General features: G+C 32.3%; 1 protein-coding gene across 7 annotated transcripts in view; it reads right to left on the bottom strand.

Annotated features, from left to right (window-relative positions):
• Stag1 (stromal antigen 1) overlaps nt 1-20,837 on the bottom strand; it is a 261,193-nt gene that overhangs the window by 170,579 nt on the left and 69,777 nt on the right. Inside the window, exons 4-5 of one of the 7 annotated variants that reach the window (XM_048794466.1) lie at nt 7,008-7,196; nt 6,050-6,150 (exon numbers count right to left, since the gene is read on the bottom strand). The exons of 5 other annotated variants lie outside the window; for them this stretch is intronic. In XM_048794466.1, coding sequence (XP_048650423.1) covers nt 6,050-6,119 — 70 coding nt within the window. In that variant the 5' untranslated portion in view covers nt 6,120-6,150; nt 7,008-7,196. The remainder of the gene's footprint in view (nt 1-6,049; nt 6,151-7,007; nt 7,197-20,837) is intronic. One more of the 7 variants, XM_048794467.1, reaches the window with a different exon arrangement.

Genomic DNA, 20,837 nt, shown 5'->3' with positions numbered 1-20,837 from the left:
GGTAGAGAGAGAGGAGGGGAGGGGAGGGGAGAGGTGGGGAGGGGGGAGGGGGGAGGATGGGAAAGGCAGCGGAGCACAACAGACACTAGTATGGCAATATGTAAATCAATGGATGTGTAACTGATGTGATTCTGCAATCTGTGTATGGGGTGAAGGTGGGAGTTCATAACCCACTTGAATCAAAGTGTGGAATATGATATGTCAAGAAATTTGTAATATTTTGAACAACCCACAATAAAAAATTAAAAAAAAAAAAAGATTTGCATTCATATGGATATTGGACTCCTGCTGTTCACCTAGGCAGGCTAAGGGACTCCTGGAGAGTTCCCATTGGTTGGGGAAGTACAGTAGGAGGGAGTTGCGGGGGAGGAGCTCTCTCTGCTGGTCTGGGAGGAGGCTGTGTGGGTGGAAAAAACTCTCTGCCCTGGCGGTATGGACATTGGCGGCAGTTTCAAAAAATAAGCTTTGTTCCTGCTTGAGTGGCTCGTGATTGTGTGCCCAGCCAGACTGCCGCAGAAATTATACAACACGCAGAAAAAGAATAAACTTTGAATGAAGAGTGGTCACAGAAGAAAATAGGAGGGGCATCAGTTTTTCACCTGGTGGAAATTTTTAAATTCCTAGAATAAAATGAAAATGAAAACACAACGTTATCAGAATCTATGATTCAGGAAAAGCAGTTAATAGAGGAAAGTCTACACTGCACAGAGAAACCTCTAATAACCTAATGATGCATCTCAAGGTCTCAGAGAAATAAGGTGGGAGGGAAAAACGCTCCAAAATCCATAGAAGGAAAGAAGTGATGAAGATCAGAGCAGAAATAAATTAAATAGAGGTCAAGAGAACAATACAAAAGATCAATGAATAAAAAAAGAGTTGATTTTATAAAAGATAAAAAAAAAAAACCCTGAAAAATCCTTAGCAAAATAATGAAAGGAAAGAGATAAAGGACCCAAATAAATACAATTATTAGTGAAAAAGGAGAAATTATAACAAAACAAGTTGTAAAACAAATTACAGGGCTTGGGATGTGGCTCAAGCAGTAGCACGCTCTCCTGGCATGCGTGCGGCCTGGGTTCGATCCTCAGCACCATACAAACAAAAATGTTGTGTCCGCTGAAAACTAAAACATAAATATTAAAAAATTCTCTCTCTCTCTCTCAAAAAAATTACAACATCACTGAAGTCAATACTGATTATTATGAATTATTATTTAAATTATGTTATTAAACTGGAAAATCTAGAAAGACAAATTTCTAAACACACATAACACTCAAAATTGAACCAGGAGAATATTTTAAAAATCAGTAACAAGCAATGAGATTGAAGTCTCTCAACAAAGAAAAGCCAAGGACCAGACAGATTTACTGCTGTATTTTATTAGACTTTTAAAGAAGAACTAATGCCAACACTGCTCAAATATTACATAAAAAAGGGAAGAAACCCTTCCAAACTCATCCCACAATGCCAAACTTTTTCTACAAGGTAGTGTTAACCTGCTACTGAAACCTCATAAGCACACAACTAAAAAAGAAAATTATAAACTAACATCCTTGATGAACACAGATGAAAATATGCTAGCTAAAAATCACTTGCAAATAGAATTCAGTAACACATTACAAAGGTCACACACCATGATCAATTTGGCTTTATTTCAGGAATTCAAGTATTTAATATATAACATATATATTATATATACATGTATATATAACATATATATTATATATACAACATATATAAATCAATAAACATAATACAGAACATAAAGAGAATAAAATAAACATAAACAGAATCAAGGATAAAATGTGCATAATTGTCTCAATAGATGCAACAAACACCGTTGATAAAATTCAACATCCCTTCATGACAAAAGGCCCTGAAAAAATTAGGTACAGAAATATCATACTTTAACATAAAAGGCTATATTGACAAACCCATAACCGACATCATATGAAATGGGGAAAAACTGAAAGCATTTCCTATAAAATCAGGACCAAAAAAAAGGGTGTCCACTCTCATACTTTAATTCAATATAGTAATTAAGATTTTAGTAAAATAAATCAGATAAAAGACAAAAATAAAAGAAATACAAATAGGAAAAAAGGAAGCCAAATTATGTTTGCATAATATAATTCTAAGAATATCCCGAAAACTAAACCCAAAGACTTTCAATTTATAAAAATATTCAGCAAAGTATTAAGATAGAAAATCAACTTACAGGGGCTGGGATCATGGCTCAATGGTAGAGTGCTTGCCTCACATGTGTGAGGTACTGGGTTCTATTCTCAGCACCATATATAAATGAATGAATAAAATAAAGGTCCATCAACAACTAAAAAAATAATTTAAAAAAAAAAGGAAATCAACTTACAAAAATCAGTACCTGGTTCTATAAACAATAATGAACTCACTGAGGAAAAAAAAATCAGGAAAACAATCCCATTTACAATACCCTCACAAAAGAAAAAAAATGAGGCTAACCCTAGATGATGAAAATACCTGTGCATACGGACTGGGAGAATTAAATATTGTTAAAATAGTCATTACTAAATGCAATCTAAAGATTCAATGCAATTTTCACCAAAATGTCAAGAACATTCTTCATAGAACTAGAAAAAAGCAAGCCTAAATTTTATTTGGAAATACAAAAAATCCTGAATAGCCAAAGCAATCCATAGCAAAATGAGCAATGCTGGATGCATCATAATATTAGATTTCAAAATATACTACATAGCCACAGTAACAAAAACAGCGTAATCTTGGAGGAAAAAAAATGGCATACAAACTCAAAAAACCAAAGGTTCAATGTTTTCTCTGATAAGTAGATGCTGATCAATATAGGGGGGAGTGTGTGGGGAAGTATGAAGAAACTTCAGATTGTGTAGAAGGGAATTGGGGGAGGGGTTGTGGAGATGAAGGATGGTGGAACTAGATTAACCTACATACGTGTATTAGTACATTACCAGCGCAACTCTCTGCACCATGTACAGCCAGAGGAAGGAGACATTGTGCTCCATTTGTGTACAAGGTGTTAAAATCCATTCTACTATCATGTACAACTAATTAGAACAAAGTAAAAGAAATTTAAAAAAGATTATACTCTCCCTGAGGATTAAAAAAATAAAACAACTGCTATAAACAAGTGGAACAAAATAAAGGACCTGGAAATAAACCCACATCTCTCCAGCCATCTAATTCTTGACATAGTGCCAAAACACATGTTGGGGGGTAGAAAAAGCCTCTTCAATTAATGGTTTCTGGAAAACTGGGTATCTACATGTAGAAGACTAAAATTGGATACTCATCTCTCCCAGTGACAAACTTTTAACACCAAAACCACAAATAACCCAAATCAATAAATGGGCCAGAGAACTGAACAGACACTTCTCAAAATAAGAAATACAAATGGTCAACAAACAAATGACTAGCATCAAAATCAAGTCAAAATGGATCAAAACTTTTAATGTAAGACATGGAAGTCTGAAAGGGGAAACACTTTTATGGTACTGGCCCAGGAAATGACCTCCAATAGTTTGAGAAATAAAAGCAAGAATTGACAAGTGGAATCACATCAAATTAAAAGGCTCCTGCATGATGAAGGAAAACAATCAACAGAGTAAAAAGACAACCATAGAATGGGAGAAAATCTTTGACAGCTACTCATCTAACAGAGGATTAGTATTCAGAATTAAGAATTCAAAAATTAATTAACAAAAGTAATCTAATCAATAAACCATTAAGTGATCTATAGACACTTGCCAAATACAAGTGAACGGTAAATATAAGAAAAAATGCTCAGTACTGTTAGTCAACAAGCAAATATAAGATAAAACTGCACTGCAATTACATCTCCCCGATCTCTAGTCCTTGGGTCAGAATGGCCATGATAAATAAAGTAACAAATGTTGGTGAGAATGTAAAGAGAATCCTTAGACACTGTTGGTAGGCACGTATGTACAGTCATTATGGAAAACAGTATTGATATTCCTCAAAAAATGAAAAGTAGAATTAGCATATGATCCAGCTATAATACTCCCTTGTACATACCTGAAGAAAATAAAATCAGCCTACAGATGATAGCATATATACCCATGGTTATTGTTGCAATATTCCTAATGGCCAAGATGTTGAGTCAGCCTAGGTGCTAATCAACGGATGAATGATTTTTTTTTTTTAAATATGGTCTACATACACAATGGAGATTCATTCAGTCAAAAAAGAATGAAATTATATTATTTGCAGGAAAATGTATGAAAGTGTAGAACAATCATGTTAAGCAAAATAAGGCAGGCCCAAATAAAAGTACAAGTACTCTTTTATAAGAGAAAACTAATTTTTAAAAAAGTAGACCCTGAAGTAGAAAGGAGCTATAGAGAAGGAGAATGATATAAGGAGGAAGGGAAAGAAACAGGAGAGCAAGACAAGGTAGCAGGGCTGGTGGATGAGATGATCTAAGCATGATATACACATGTATGAAAACGTCATATTGAAACCCATTAATTGGCACAATTAATATACATTATTATTTTTCAAAAAAGAATACATAAAGTAAGTAACTTCAAAAATGTCTTACAAAAATTTTTAGAATCAAAGTCATGGCAAAAACAATCTGGAACCATATGGAAATGAAGTTGAAGGATCTTGAACCCAAACTACAGTGAGACAACAGTTTACAGTTAAAGAAAAACTTGTCCTATTCAAAAGTAAATATTTGAAATAAATTTCTTTTATGATACTCTGCTCATTTAAATGTAGATTTGTGCTATATAACAAGTTGTAGAAAAGCAAAAGAATGAACTCTTTTTAGTTTTCAACTATTTGAATTTGCCTTTCTATGACTGCTTTTCAAAAATAGTGCAAAAAGTTTTCATAAAACAAATGGAATTCTTTAATTCAGTATAACAATTAGTATTTCTGCATTAATCTAAAAATACATGTAATAATGTCAGTAGATTTTTATCCTGAGATTGAGTATAATTTAGGTGCATGGCTTATGTAGTGTACCCCTAGAAATGAAAAAAATAAAACAACAAAGTTTATAAAATGTATTTGCTGCTAATTTTTATTAAGATATACAGTGCTAAGTGTAGTGGCACATGCCTAAAATCCAAGAAACTCAGAGGTTGAGGCAAGAAGATCTCAATTTGAGGCCAGCCACAGCAAATTAGCCAGACCCTGCCTCAAAATAGAAAATAAAAGGATTGGGAATGTTGCTTAGTGGAAAAGTGTTTCCAGGTTCATTCTTTAGTACCCCAGTCCCCAAAGAGATACATAGTGAACATTTTGTTGTTTTTCCACTCATTTCTCCCTGGACTTTGAAAAACAAGGCACTAATTTATTTCAGAGTCCCAAAACCTATATAAAAATATATCATTTTCTCAAGAGTTTTTACCTTTCAGAATTATTCAAATACACATTAATATATTTTAAACATTCTGACCATTTTTAATTTAATACCTTTGGTAGTCCACCTCCAAGATGATTTCCTAGCCAATAACCCCCACGTTTTGTTATTCAGGGCCTAATGTACTCCTATTAACAATGGGCTGAATTTAGTAAACCTTATCTAACAAATAGAATAAGGAGGCAGTGACTGTGTGTAACTTGGAAACCAGATCATAGAAGTAGCCTGGTATCACTCCTTTTGTTTTTTTAGAGTTCTGGGGGAAGCCACAATATACATATATTCAGGGCAGTATGCAGAGGCAAATGACATGTAAATAAGTGTAGGGGTGCTCCTATACTAGACAAGCATTAAGTAACAGCAGCCCTGGCCTACAACTTGTTTACAACTTTTTAAGAAAAATGGTAAGGCAGATTCCCCCTACTTAAGCTGCTCACACATTCTGAAATCACAGAAACAGAGATAATAAAGGATTAGTTTTATGTTTTAAATTATTCCACATTTTATTTTACTTTATTTTTTTTGGTACTGAGGAATAATCAGGGTACTTTGTCAATGAGTTACATCCCCACCCCTTTTTATTTTCAATTTTGACACAGAGTCTCACCAATTTACTTAGGACCCCACTAAATTGCAGAGGCTCACCTTTCAATCCTTTTGTCCCAGCCTCTTGAGTCCTTGGGATTACATGTGTGTGCCACCACATCTGGCTCATTAATGCTATTTAAAAAGTATTGTGATGTTGTCTGTTAAACAGAACAACTATTAGAGACTTCTCAGAAGTTTCAATACTAATTTCCAGAGAAATCCATATTTTAAAAGAATTATAAATTTTCTTTTAAATACTAAAAGGAAAGGGGTTATAGTAACGCCATAATATCAAGGATATTTTCATGAATGGTACAGGAATTATACTCCTAGGAATTTAGTCTTCAGAAATGCAAACACACTGATGAAAAGAAAAAAGTTGTAAATGAAAAGGCACTGCAAATTTATACAAATTAAGTCTCTTCCATCACAGAAAATATATGTATAGAGATCCAAGAGAAGAATTAAGTTATGGGGTACTACTACTAAGCAATAAAAAGCAATTAATGCCCAAAGTCATGAATCTACACATTTAAAATGTGTAAATTTTAATGTCTTGGTAAACTGGTTTTTTTTTTTAAATTCTAAGAAAAAGGACAGTGCTAAATTTATGATTTCAGTAATAACTTATAAATGTCACTGTTAAGATAATTCAATTGTAAATAATGCTTAACTCTTATTTTCATGACTACTATGGCAGTCATCACATATAGTTTTAACTATATTTTGAATAAACTAGTTATATCTGTCATAAAGGGAGGACTGTCTTCCTCCATTAATTTAGTGTAATAAAACAAGAAGGAACAAAATGGCAACTAGTACTGAAAGCATTATGAAAAGACAACCTCAAGCTTAACACCTTTGAAGGTGATTACTTATATACAAATAAACATTACTAATAAAATAAAAACATAACTTTGAAAACAAACAAAAACTGAATACTGAATTTTCTGTTTAAGAGGAAAATCCTTGTGCTGCTACAATGACTATTCCAAAGATAAGTCTATTTACTTACTTTCAAACTATTCATTCTTTTCCAGCTGGATACTGTGACTCTACTAAAACTGTTTCCTAACACCAGTCATCTCTTAGTTGATATACCAAATAGTCCTGCTTTCATAGTAGTACTCTTTTCTATTTAAAGCATTTGTTCATTATATTGATTTTTATAGCATCATACTCCTCCACTGTATTCTGTGAACATCTGTAAAAGAAATGTATGGCAGAGACCACCACTTATTAATCTTTTCATTCCTTCAGTTATTTGAAAAACAGCTAACATCTTTTACTCTTCCCTCTTACTATTAAGCTCTCTTTGAGAAGGTTCCAAAAAAAAAAAAAGTGCTGTGATTCAGGACTAGTACTCAAAGAGCTAATCTCACTTGACTTGACTAAACATTTTTGGTCTCAAAGGTACACATTTTCTAATAGAAGTTTATCATAAGATTATGGATAAAGACAAAGATGTGAAATTATATACATTCAAAGAAATAAATATTTGTAAATAAGGAGTGGGAAAGAGCATCATCTTCCATTCTCTTAAACACTAACAAGGTATCTATGAGAATGCTGAAAAAATAAATTACCAACATACATAATTTATATAAAAACATAAAAGGCTGTTTGAATAGGCAGTCTTGACAAGATAATATTTCCAATAAGATAGAGAATTGTGAAATTGCCATTTCTAACAAATAATCCCAGAATTAGAAGTAATAATAGAAAGCTACTATCAAATACTTAAGAATTTAAATTTTGTTAAACTGCTGTGTAAAAGCATAACTTGGTAAAACCTCTGTGGTATGCAATTTTAGAAATGTCTATCAAAATTTCAAAATTTACATACTCTTTGATCCTGAGATTATATTTATGGCAAAGCATCCATAAATGTGCAAAATAAAGAATGTAAAAGGTTATTCCTTGAGTATTATTTGTAATAGAAAAAAAGGAATAAAAACTCAAATGTCCATAAATATCGGATTAAATAAAAGAAGTAATAATAGAAAAAATAATGATGGTGGTGGTAGCAGCAACTTGGGGCTTACTCACTCCTAAGAAGCACTTCATGTTAACACATTTAACCTTTACAACAATCCTATGAAGAATTGCTATTATTTTTCCAGTTTTACAGATCATAAAACTCAGGCATGTAAAAGTTTAGTAACTTCCAAGAGTTGTTTGTCAGTAGCTCATCTGTTGTCTCTGTGCAGGCAGACTGGCTATAACTAACCACTATTCTTTATTGACTGTGAAAGGCAATGGAATCCAAGGAGCTGTCAAATTACAATCAAGCTTGACCAATCTAGAAAGATCTGTAGGATACAAGTCACACACATTAAAGGAGAGATATTGATACATGTCTGTGCACCATTAAAAAATTTCTGAAAAGATACACAAGTTTCTGCCAAAACTGGTTGCTGGAAACAACAAAGTGTAGTTGAGGCTCAGGGATGAAGGACGACATCCCACTGCATATCCTTTGCATTAAAAAAAAAAAAAATGAACTATGTGAACATATTACTCAAACAAATTAATGCATAAAGCCATTTCAAAGAAATGTTAAAAACAAATATGAATATCAGACAGTTCTTAAACCTTGCCTAACGGTGCTAGGTGCAGTGGTGCATACCTATAATGCCAGCTCAGAAGGCTGAAGCAGGAGGATCAAAAATTTGAAGTCAGTCTCAGCAACTTAGCGAGCACCTAAGCAACTGAGAGAGATCTTGTCTCAAAAAATAAAAAGGCTAGGGATATAGCTTGGTGACTTGGATTCAATCTCCACTTTCAAAGGGGAAAAACAAAAACCTTGCCTATGGGGCATTTGTGTAGTCACTATCAACATGCCCTCATTAGTGGGCAGGGGTAAGAATGTTTAAAACAAGTTTGCCAGAAATGCAGAATTGTGCGTTTACTTACATGGTATCACAGGACACAAAAGATAAAATTGAAAGCAATATGGAAATAGGGCTGGAAAACATTGGCTTGCATAATTATCGATTATGGACAATTAAAAGAGACTGCAATTATGGATATAGTAATCACAACATAGAGCAGAATCCTCAAGAGTGGTTTAGAATCTTTGGAATGACTCAAAGTACGGTTTAATTTTTTGTTCCACCAGTTACTAAGACATATCACAATGGAAAAGTTTATTAATCTCCAGGATTTACAAATTTCTAATCTTTATTTTTATTTCATTTTTAATTTTTTGCTATTTATTCTAAACAAGAATCTCTGCACTCAGTCATGTGTTCTGTGTGTGGTGCTGGTGGTGGGGGATCCATCCCAGGGCCTCTTGAATGAAAGGCTGGCAATCTACCACTAAGCTACATCCTCAACTTGACATTTTAAGTGGTGATGGTACCACTGCACAGCAGAGATGCTACTGTAATTCCTAATGCCTAGAATAGTATTTAACATACAGGAGGAATTAAAAAAAATATTTGTTAAAGAAACAAAGATAAGACAATTAAATGAGATAATAAATATAAAGTATCTTACATTATGCCTACAGCACATAAGGTTTTCAGTTAGTATTAGGTTCCCCTCCTTTAGTCACTCATTTTTACCTTTGATTTTAGCCAAAAGATCCAGAAACAAGAGGCTGTTTATTTTTTGATAAATTATTCTGTCAATTTTAGAATCAAGCTAAAAGCTCTAGTTTCTAACGAGAGCTCTATTGGAAGCCAAATTTCTATATATGAACTTTCCCAGGTTAATACTGTTTGGAGAATGAGACCTAGTTCTTTCTCTATTTTCCTATTTTTTCACACTTATTTATTTATAAATCCTGGAACAGGCAAAGTTATTTCCAACAGTTTTTCTACCATCCAGACCTATAGCTTCCAGAATAGAGACCAGGTCCAACAATAACTACCCTTGTCCAAACACTTATTATCTATCACAGGGATAAGTTAAGTGAATGAAGAAGTAATTTTCACAAAAGCCAAGAAGGAACCAGCAAAATGCACCCCCATGCCCCAACAAAAATGAACTACATGGCGCAGAAAACTGTCTTACCCTATCCTCCTTACTCAATTTTATTCTCCCTTTCCCCTATTCTGCAATGTTAGTCTGAAGTAGAAATAGGTACAGGTAGAAGTAGAAGCTGGAAGAACATAACTCAGTAACAAAACTGCTTGTTCAAAATATCAAAATATAACAATCTCTTAGGGTTATGGCTTTTATGATATAACAAATTTACCAAAACCTGGTTATGGTTGAAATATGCTAACACTGCCTAGCACAAAAAGTCTTCTGAATAGTAGATACATTTCAAATAACCATTCCATGTATGAATCAACTTTTTATTTTAAAGCTTTAAATACAGAATTTTCATAAGTGAAATCTAATGTGGTATGTTACCAAAGATAACCTAACAATATGAGAAGACATCTCCTCTTTTTTCAGCCTCCTTTTTTGTTTCATTTTTACTTTACTTCATCTTGTAAAGAACAGATTATAAACCAAAATAAGATGCAGAAATATTGTAAATAAATATGGATGAATTGCCAGAGTAAATCTTGGTTAGGAAATGATAAGTGCCAAGACTACTAAAATTTATAATTCACTAAAAGAAACAAATGCTTACAAAAAATGCAGGACTTTAGTGACCTAGTAATTCAGTGTCTATATAAATCTTTCTTAAGATCTGAGAATGAGTACTGGGGGAATATTAGAGAAAAGGAATACACTTTGACTACCTTCCAATGAGCATTTCAATTATAAATATCTTGAGATACATGTAATCTGTCTGGGTAGTACATGAAAAAATTGGGGGATTATCTCACAAATTATTATATAAAGAATATTTTTGAAAACTTGCAAATTCATTAGAATGCCTTAAAAACAGAGAGCATTGTGATTACATCTACAGTGATAAGCCTGTCTCTAGATGGCAGCATGCACTTTGTATCAATCCCTGTAAAAAAAAATAAATATATTCTCCCTTTGTAAAAGATAAGCAAAACATAAAACTAAACACTCAAAAAAGATAAATCACTTATTAGCATATAGTATGTGTTTACTAGTCTTTCAAGACTGATAGGGTCATTCCGTCCACACCAAGAACAGATAACTTAAGTAAATATAAGGATATCAAATTTTGGAATGTGGTTTACCCACACTAACACAGTTCATGGCCAAAACTAAGCATTGTCCTAGATCTATTCCTTTCAAAGATACCTGAAGATTCACCAAACCTTCAACCTGTATTATTAAATATCCTCATCTTCAAAACTAATGCTAATCATATAAGACAAGAATCAGAAGAAATGATAGTGAGGAAAAGAAAATATTTTTAAAATGTCTGCTATCTCAGCTCTATTACTAATACTATTATGATTAAAGACAGCAGGGCACATCGATTCCTAAGTACCTATTTTAGAGAAAGCTCCAAAATTGGGGGCCTTTCTTAAAATTCTTAAAAAGAATTTGACAATTCAGAAAGAAAATAAATAGGCATAAAAGGAAAAGTATTAACCCAAGAATTTTAGTTGTACAAAACTGACAGAAGAAATAAAATGGCCACAGCTTCTAGAGAAGGCTGATATCATTCATAACATGGTATGGAAACATAAAGTCAGGAAAACAAAGAAAAGGCTGAACTTTTCCTTCTAATAAATGAAATCATGAGTAAAATGATATGAGATAAATGGAGAGCCAAGTTTCATTTCCAAGCTGGAATAAAAAAGACACAGACAAAAAACTTGCCTATAATGCTACAGAGAATAAATTAATTAAAAAACAAATGTCTATTTAGAAGTATCCTGTTTATTAAATAATACCGTATATTTGACATGTTACACAATTTAAGATGTAAATATTTGAGATTAAGATATTTTGATAGTGCCCCCCTCATCCCCACTTGCAAACAGATAACCGAGTACTATTCCTTCAACCTGTGCTTCAAAGCTCTTGTCAACAGGGCTGGAGTTGTAGCTCAGTGGGAGAGTGCTTGCCTAGCAGAAGTGAGGCACTGGGTTCGAACCTCAGCAACACATAAACAAATAAACAAACATACATACATACATACATACATACATAAATGTATTGTGTTCATCTATATCTTTAAAAAAATTTAAAAGGTTCTATGAACAGAGGTCCCAAATTACATCAAGTATACTTCTTAAAAGTTTCTCACACAATTTTTTTCATGTGACAATAAAATTTTCTTAACTCATCTTTTACCTAGAATACCTTATTCTACTTTGTCCAACATTTATGTATGTGATTAATGAGAAAGACATTAACTGGATGCATTTGTTAATATTTTAGTCTGAGGGAATTTTCTTTCAACCACCAAATTTTCATAATATATTTTTAAAAAATATACTTCCTATTTTATAATAGTTTTAAGTTGAAAGAAAAGTGACAGAGTACAGAGTTCTCAATCATCAATCACTTCCAGGTGCCCTTTCTGCTATTATCTAACATCATTATGGTATATTTGTCACAAATAATGAGCCAATATTGATAAAGCTAATAACAACTAAAATTTATACTTTATTTGTATTTCCTTGGTTTTTACCTAATGTCAATTTTTCTGTTCTAGGATTCCATCCAAAATATCACAAAAGGTGATACTTTTCAAGTCTACCTATACTGTATAAGCTACTATACACTGTGATATTTTCTCAGACTTGAAAACATTTATTTTTATTAAAAATCAAACAAATTTTTAAGTGTGCAAAACAATAGGGTTAACCATAGGCTCAAAGTTGTACACCAGATCCTTAAAACTTACTCATTTTGCATTCTTGAACATTTATATGCATTGTTAAGCAACCAATTACCCATTTTCTCTTTATCTCTGTCCTTGATAATCATCATTCTGCTCTCTGCTTCTATGAGTTACATAACTCATATAACTGGAATTGTGCAATATTTGTCCTTCCTTCTATATTATTTCACTTGGCATAATGTCATCCACTGCCATTCATGCTGTTACATATTGCGGAATTTTCTTCTTTTTTAAGGCTTAGTAATATTCCATTGTTTACATTTATACATTCATCCTTCAACAGACACTTGGTACTATATATACCCTAGTTATAGTGAATAATATTACAATGAACCTGGGGATACAGATATAGCATCAAGGTACTGATTTCATTTTTAACTTTTAAAGGAATTTCTTTTCTGTTTTCCATTTTTTACTCCCATCAATATGTAGAGTTCTAATATCTCTACATCCTTGCCAATACATGTCTTTTATTTATTTATTTATTTTTTATTTTTTGTGGAACTGGGGATGGAACCCAGAAGCCCAGTATCACCAAATTATACCCCCAGACTATTTTATTTTTTGAGACAGGATCTCACTAAGTTGCCAAAACTGATCTCAAGTTTGCAATATTCCACTCTCAGTTTTCCAAGAAGCTGGGATCACAAGTGTGTGGTTGGTTGTCTTTAGTTTTATTTGTTTACTAGTAAGATTCAGCAACAGATGTGAGAATGATATTTTATTGTGGTTTTGATTTACATTTCCGTAATCACTAGTGATGACAAGCATCTTTTCATATTCCCATGAAAAGCATTTGTGTGGTCTTTAAAGAAATTATTATTTAAGTTCATTGCCCATTTTGTAATTGGGTTATTGGTTTTTCTGTTACTACGATAAAGGAGTCCCTTACATACTTTGGAATATCAGCCCAGAATATGATATATGGTTTTCAAATATTAGCTTCCATCAGATAGGCTCCCCTTTCACTGTTGACTGTTGCCTTTTCTATATAAGCTTTCGAGTTTATATTTCACTGCTAAGAATAATGTCATGAAGATTTCCCTGTTTTCCTATAGTTTTAGTCTTGTGTCCTATATGTAAGCATTTAATCTTTTTTTTAGTGAATTTTTATATATGATGTAACATTAAGGTTCCAATTTCATTTGTTTGCTTATAGATAATTTTCCCAACACCATTTCGTTTCCCCACTGTGCACCCTTGACACTTGTTAAAGATTACATCACCACATATGGGTGGACTTATTTCTGAGCTATTCTGTCCTTTATGCCATTACCATTCTGACTTACTTAGTGTGATTTTGTATTTTATTGTTGTTTGAATAGGAGGTGTGAAAACTGAATCCAAAGTTTCATGGCAGGATGTAATCTACCACTAAGTTAAACCGTTAGCTCTTGTAATAATATTATGAAATTGGGAAGGGTGGTGCCTACAGATTTGTTCTTCTTTCTCAAGATTAATTTGACTGATCAACATCTTTTATGATTCCATTACTTGTTTTCTCTATTTCTGTAAAATAAAAAAAAATTACACTGGGATTTTGATAGGATTTGCATCAAATCTATAGATCACTTTGGGAAGCATAGATATTTCAACAATATTAAGTCTTCTAATCCATAAATACAGAATATATTTATGTTTTCTCCAATACATAAATGCAGGATCCTTTACATTTTGTTTGTGTTGTCTTGAATTTCTCTCATCAATGTTTTACAATTTCAGTGAATAAGTCTTTTACTTTCTGGGTTTACTGCTATACACTTTATTCTTTTTCATGCTACTGCAAATGGGACTGCTTTCCTAACTTCCTGTTGGCATATAGAAAGACAACTAATTCCTACATGTTGATTTTGTATCTGGCTACTTTGGCAATCTCATTTATCAACTCTCTTAACAGTTTTCTGCAGTCATTTTAGTTTTTTTTATATATATGATATTTTTTGGTGGTGCTGGGGATTGAATCAGGGCTGAGCTATATTCCCACCCCACTATAGTTTTCTATACTCATATGTCATTTTCAATCAGGAACAATTTTACTTCCTCTTTTCTGGCATGGATGCCTTTTATTTCTTTTTTCTTGCCTAGCTGCTCTGGAAAGGTTTTCCAGTACTATGTAGAATAGAAGTATGGAATGGTGGGCATTCCCATCTTATTCCTGATTTTAAAAAACACATACTTAGTTTTTCATTATTGAGTATAATATGAGCTGTGAGCTTTTCCTATATGGCTAATTACTTTGAAGTAATTTATTTCTATTCCTGGTTTGTTTTGTTTTCTTTAATGTGAATGCTGTTGAATTTTATCATTTTCCCTTCAAATACTGAGATGATGTAATTTCAATCTTTTTTTTTTTTGATTACTGGAGTGTGTACCATATAATTTTTATATGCTAAATCATCTCTCTATCTCATGGATAAATTCTACGTGACTGTGGTGGTATGACTGCATTAATATGCTGCTAAAGTTGGTCTGTTAGTCTTTTGTTGAGAATTACTTTGCAAAGTCATCAGAGATACTGGCCTGTAGCCCCGCCCTGATATCTTTGTCTGGCTTTGATATCAGGTTAATATTGCCCTCATAAAAATCAATTTGGAAGTGTTTCACCTTCTTCAAACCTTTGGAGGAGATTGAGAAAAAGAATTGGTATTAATTATTCTTTGAATATTTGGTGGACTTCATCAGTGCAGCCATTTGGTGCTGGATTTTTCTTTCTTTATTACTGAATTAATTTAGGTCTGTTCAGATTTTCTGTCTTCATAACTCAGTCTTCTTAGATGGCACAGTTTGAGAAATTTATTCATTATTCTAGGATATCCAATTCTTTGGAGAAATGGGTGTATGATTATTTATAGTAGTCTCTTATGATTGTTTCTGTTTCTGGGGTATCCGTTTTAATGTCTCTTCTTTCATTTATGATTTTACTTCAGACTTTTTTTTGATGACACAAAAGTTTTAAAAATAAGAGGTTATGCATTTTACTCAATATCCTCCAATTTGTGTTCTTTGATGTTTTACTCATTGTTAGATAGGGTTTATGTTTTATTTGTTTTGTTGCTGTTGCAGTTTGGTAGAGTGGATGACGAAAAAGAAAAAGTGTGGTGTTTATCATATCAAATCAAAGATCACCATGACTAAACAGTTCTGATTATTAATCTTAATTAATCTTAATCATGCAGGTGAGGTGGTGTTTGTCAATTTTCTTTACTATATAGTGATGCTTTTCCCTTTCTTCCTTATTGTATTCCTTAAAAAGATACTATGGACAGCCATACTTAAGGGGTGGGGAGTTATGCTGCATTTCCTCAAAGTTTATATAGATATCTACGTTAATTGCAACTGATGCTTTCAAGTAGTCCTAAGAAAATCTAAATCCATGAAAGAAATTACAAAAAAGATAAACATGCAAATGACGCCAAAAACTGTGGAAGTTTCAAAATCATTCATTTCCTTAAAAAACAAAAAATTTTAAAAAGTTCAATGCTATGACTTACAGTTTACATACTCTCCCATCATCACCCAAAGGAAGAAACTACTTTAAATGGATAATATATAAGTTCTGATTATGAAAACAATATTATTCATATAAATCTTATGCCAAAAAAGCTAAGAGAAAGACATATACACTCCCCCCAAAAAAGACACATTTTGAAAGGCACATGGAAATTTATGAAGCATTAGGAAACTATTAGGATAAAAATAATTACAGCACAAATTCAAAATATGAAAGAAATATGAAAATCACTTTTTCTCTGATGACTCTTGTTCTGTCTGAATTCTTGATAGGAGTTCTGATGGAAAGAATCAAAGTGAAACAACTCATACAGTGGGACATTAAAGGATTACATCCTCAGGAACAGGCTAAATAACTAGTAAATGTAACATCTCATTTTGGAGAACAGTGTTTTTTGGTAACACATAAAAGGAGAAAAACATTTTATCTGAGAATTTATAGTAAAAAACTGATGGTTCAACAAATATCCTAAATTCATATATTCTGATTCAGAAAACCCCAAACTCAATTTAACTGCAAATGCCCCTAGTTGGTAGTACTGTGGAGCAATACCCTTCTTATGGAAATATACCTATATCTTGGTTTCAAATAAATGAGAGGGAAAAACAAAACTAAACAAATGTTGAAATAAAAAGTAATGAAAATATACCAAGAAAATAAACTGTTAACAAACAACAGGCAAAAGCAAGATTATAGGAACAGGCTCTAGAAGGCTTAAAATACTATAACTATCAGATACAAACTGTAAAAGAATGTTTAAAAGGAAAATACAAGATTGAGTATCTGGCGGCTGGGACTGTTTAGAGCACTTGCCTAGCATGTGTGAGGCACTGGGTTCAATTCTTAGCACCACATGTAAATAAATGAATTAAGAAAAAGGTCCATCAACAATTAAATACATATTTTTTAAAAAAGAAAGGACAAGGATGGGCTGGGAATGTAGCTCAAGCAGTAGCGCACTCGCCTGGCATGCATGCGGCCCGGGTTCGATCCTCAGCACCACATACAAACAAAAATGTTGTGTCCGCCGAAAACCAAAAAATAAATATTAAAAATTCTCTCTCTCCTAAAAAAAAAAAAAAGAAAGGACAAGGTAATATCTCCTTTTTATTTAAAAAAAAAAAAAAAAAGATTGAATATCTGCAAAGAGAAATTCCATGGAACCAAACAGCTATAATTTATAGAAACAGACAATATATCAATTGAAATAAGAAAGCTTAAGAGATTGGCAAAGGTGAAAAGAAAATAAAGAAAATAAGTAAACTGGAGGATGCAGGGTATGGATATTAAAAAAGTAGCACAGAAATTTGAAAATATGCAAAGGTACATAGAAGATTACATGCAAAGTTTAAACAAAATTCCTGAAGAGAACTTAAAATGTGAAAAGGTAATATTTAAATAGAAAATAATCAAGACATTTTGGAACTGCTGAAACACACCGATCTAAAGAAATATATTCAAGAGTTAGAAATCAGCACAGAGAAAGTAAAAAGAATAGAAACAAAGAGAAAACCCTCAAGTTTATGAAAAGTAAATAGTGAAAAAGCGAAAAAATGTTTATTTTGAATTCTCTTAAACAATACAAGGCACAATGTCCTCAATATGCTGAATGAAAACTATTGCCAATATTATAAGTGTACATATATACACATGTACATTTTAAGAAATACACATAACAAATAAAATTTCAGAAGAAGTTCTATAGAGCCAGTCACTAGCAGAACCTCAAAAGAATTTCTAAATGCTGTTCGTTGGACAAAAGTGATCTCCGATACATCTATCATATGTATCCACTATAAAACATATCACTACAATTAACAATACTAGATTATATATTTAAAAATCTGGTAAGATGATAGATCTCATGTTAAGACTTTTCAATCAGAATTTAAAGAACACAATTCAGTTTTATGTACATAAGAAGCATCTAGAAGGGAAGGGTACATGAATAACAAAAGAACAAGAACAGAAAGGTTGGGCCAGAAAGGGAGGAGGCAGGGGGTTAGCAATGATGGTGGAATGTGATGGACATCATTATCCAAAGTACATGTATAAAGACATGAGTTGGTATGAACATACTTTATATACAAACAGAGATATGAAAAATTGTGGTATATATGTATAATAAGAATTGTGATTGATGCATTCCACTGTCATGTATTTAAAAAATAAAAGCAATTTAAAAAAAAAGGCTGGGCCAGAAAAACAAGAAAAGTATTAAGGCCTCATTAAAATTCAAATATAATCAAGGAGAAATGCATAAATCTAAAATCATGTCAAGTTTTAATACATGTGCAGTGCCTGTCAGAAGCAGTAAACAATAAATCGGGATAAAAATATTTAAGAAAAGTAATAAACTTAACAATGAACGACCTACAACTTAAAAAATGCATAATACACAGAGCTTTCATGGGCACATAAACATTTGCAAAAGTTGATGATATCTCTTAAAATAACTGTAATTCCAGCAACTCAGCTCGGGAGGCTAAGACAGAGAGCCCCAATTTTAACAACAGCATTGGCAACATAGTGAGAATTGGCTCAAAATAAAAAAATTAAAAGGGCAGGAGATGTGGCTTAGTGGTAAAGTGTCCCTGGATTCAATACCCATAAAGAAAAAAAAACTACATAGACAATTTTCTCTAGGGTCAAATTAAAAAAAGGAAGGAAAGAAGAAAGAAGGGAGGGAGGAGGAAAATCAATCCATAAATCCACAACAGAGGTTAACCAGAAAACTTTTATGTTTGGAAATTTTTAAAAATGCTTTTAAATAGTCGAATACAAAATGTAACTGGAAATCAGAAAATATTTTAAATTAAAATAGTGAACAGGGACATGATAAGGAGCTATAAATATATCTAAAATATAAGGGAATATTATAAACAATGCCATAAAATATAGAGGTAAAATGGAGAATTTCCCAGAAAAAAAAAAAATGTGCCTTGTCAAATAAATAAAACACTTGAATGGTGCCAAATCAGTTAAAGAAAATAAAACAGTAGTTTAAAATCTCGCAACAACAGAAATTTCAGGCCCAAATGCCACGAATTCTACAAAACATTCTGAAAAGAAATAAGTTGAATCCCATATACACTTCCTAAAGACAGAAAAAAATGATATTTTTACAATTCATTTTGTTAAGATAACAAAGCCTTGATACTAAAAATGGAAAGAATAAAAAGGGAAAAGTACAGGTAATCTCATTGATATAATATAGATATATCCAAGATTTGTGGTATATAACCACAATCTCAGGTACTTGGGAAGCCAAGGCAAGAGGATCAGAAGTTTGAGGCCAGCCTGGACAACTCAGGAGACCTTATCTAGATCCAGAATTTTAAAAAGTTTTTAAAAAGAGCCTGGAATGTAGCTCACTGGTAGAGTACTTGCCAAATAAGCATGAGGCCCTGATTTCAATCCCCAGTACCATAAACAAATGAACAAACAAAAAGGATACACATACTAAATTCCCCAAAATATATTAACAAGTCAAACTTAGTGATAATTTTAAAAATTTGATGGGAGAATGAGAAGAGAGCTGTAAAACGATAGGGGATTTTATGGTCAGTGAGACTATCCTATATGATACTGTAACAGTATATAGATTATCATGAATTTGTGAAAACTCAGAATATTACATCACAAGTGAACTCTAATGTAAACCAAGGACTTCAGCTGTTTATAATGTATTAATATGATTTCATCAATTACCACAGTAATTGATAGATCTTAAAACAGAAAATGGAGGTAGAAGGAGGATAAATGAGAACTATCTATATTTTCTGCTTATTTTTTATGTAAGCCTAAAACTGCTCTAAAAATTAAAGTCTTTTGACAAAAAGGCTCTATTAATAATGAAAGCTTTTAAATGGTTAAAATCCAAAAATACATTTAATGACAGATGTACACCCCCCCAAAAAACCCTCTAAAATAGTGAAAAAAAAACAAAAACCCTAAATGGAGAAATAAAATGACCGTGAATTGTAAGATCTGATTTCATAAAAATGTAAATATATCAACCACGGATGTATAAAAATATCATTAATCTTTGCACTTCCACCTGTGAACTACTTTGACATGAACAATGATGGTATAGGAGACTTTCCACTGTCATTCAGTGGGTAGAGCCTATGATGGAGAAATGCTCCACAAAACAAAGAATAATCCAGCCCCAAATGTCAATAGTGTCTATCCAAGTGGAGAAACTCTGATACACACATTCAATATATAATTCTATTTAAATTCTAACAAGTTTTGTAATTAGTTTTACCAAGTTTATTGGTAGAACTAATTACAAAACACACAATCTCACATGCACACCAAGAATTTTCTAGTCAAGGGATTTTTTTAAAGTAACAAATTAATTATTAGAATACAGAATCCAGAAAACTTTCCTGTAAGCAAATACTTTGCATAAGCTAATGGTGCCATTGTACAACTAGTAAAAAACCTTAGAGGACTTTTCACACTTAAAAAATCTACAACTCCAGATGGAGTAAAGACCTAAATTTCCAAGGTTAAACTGAATATAAATAAACTTTATATAAACTAGAAGTTTTTATTTAAAAACCAGGAAAATATTTTCTTGACTA

This window comes from Marmota marmota, unplaced genomic scaffold (assembly GCF_001458135.2).
Source record: "Marmota marmota marmota unplaced genomic scaffold, marMar, whole genome shotgun sequence".
Lineage (NCBI taxonomy): Eukaryota > Metazoa > Chordata > Mammalia > Rodentia > Sciuridae > Marmota > Marmota marmota.
This window is presented reverse-complemented; position numbering and strand designations above follow the sequence as displayed.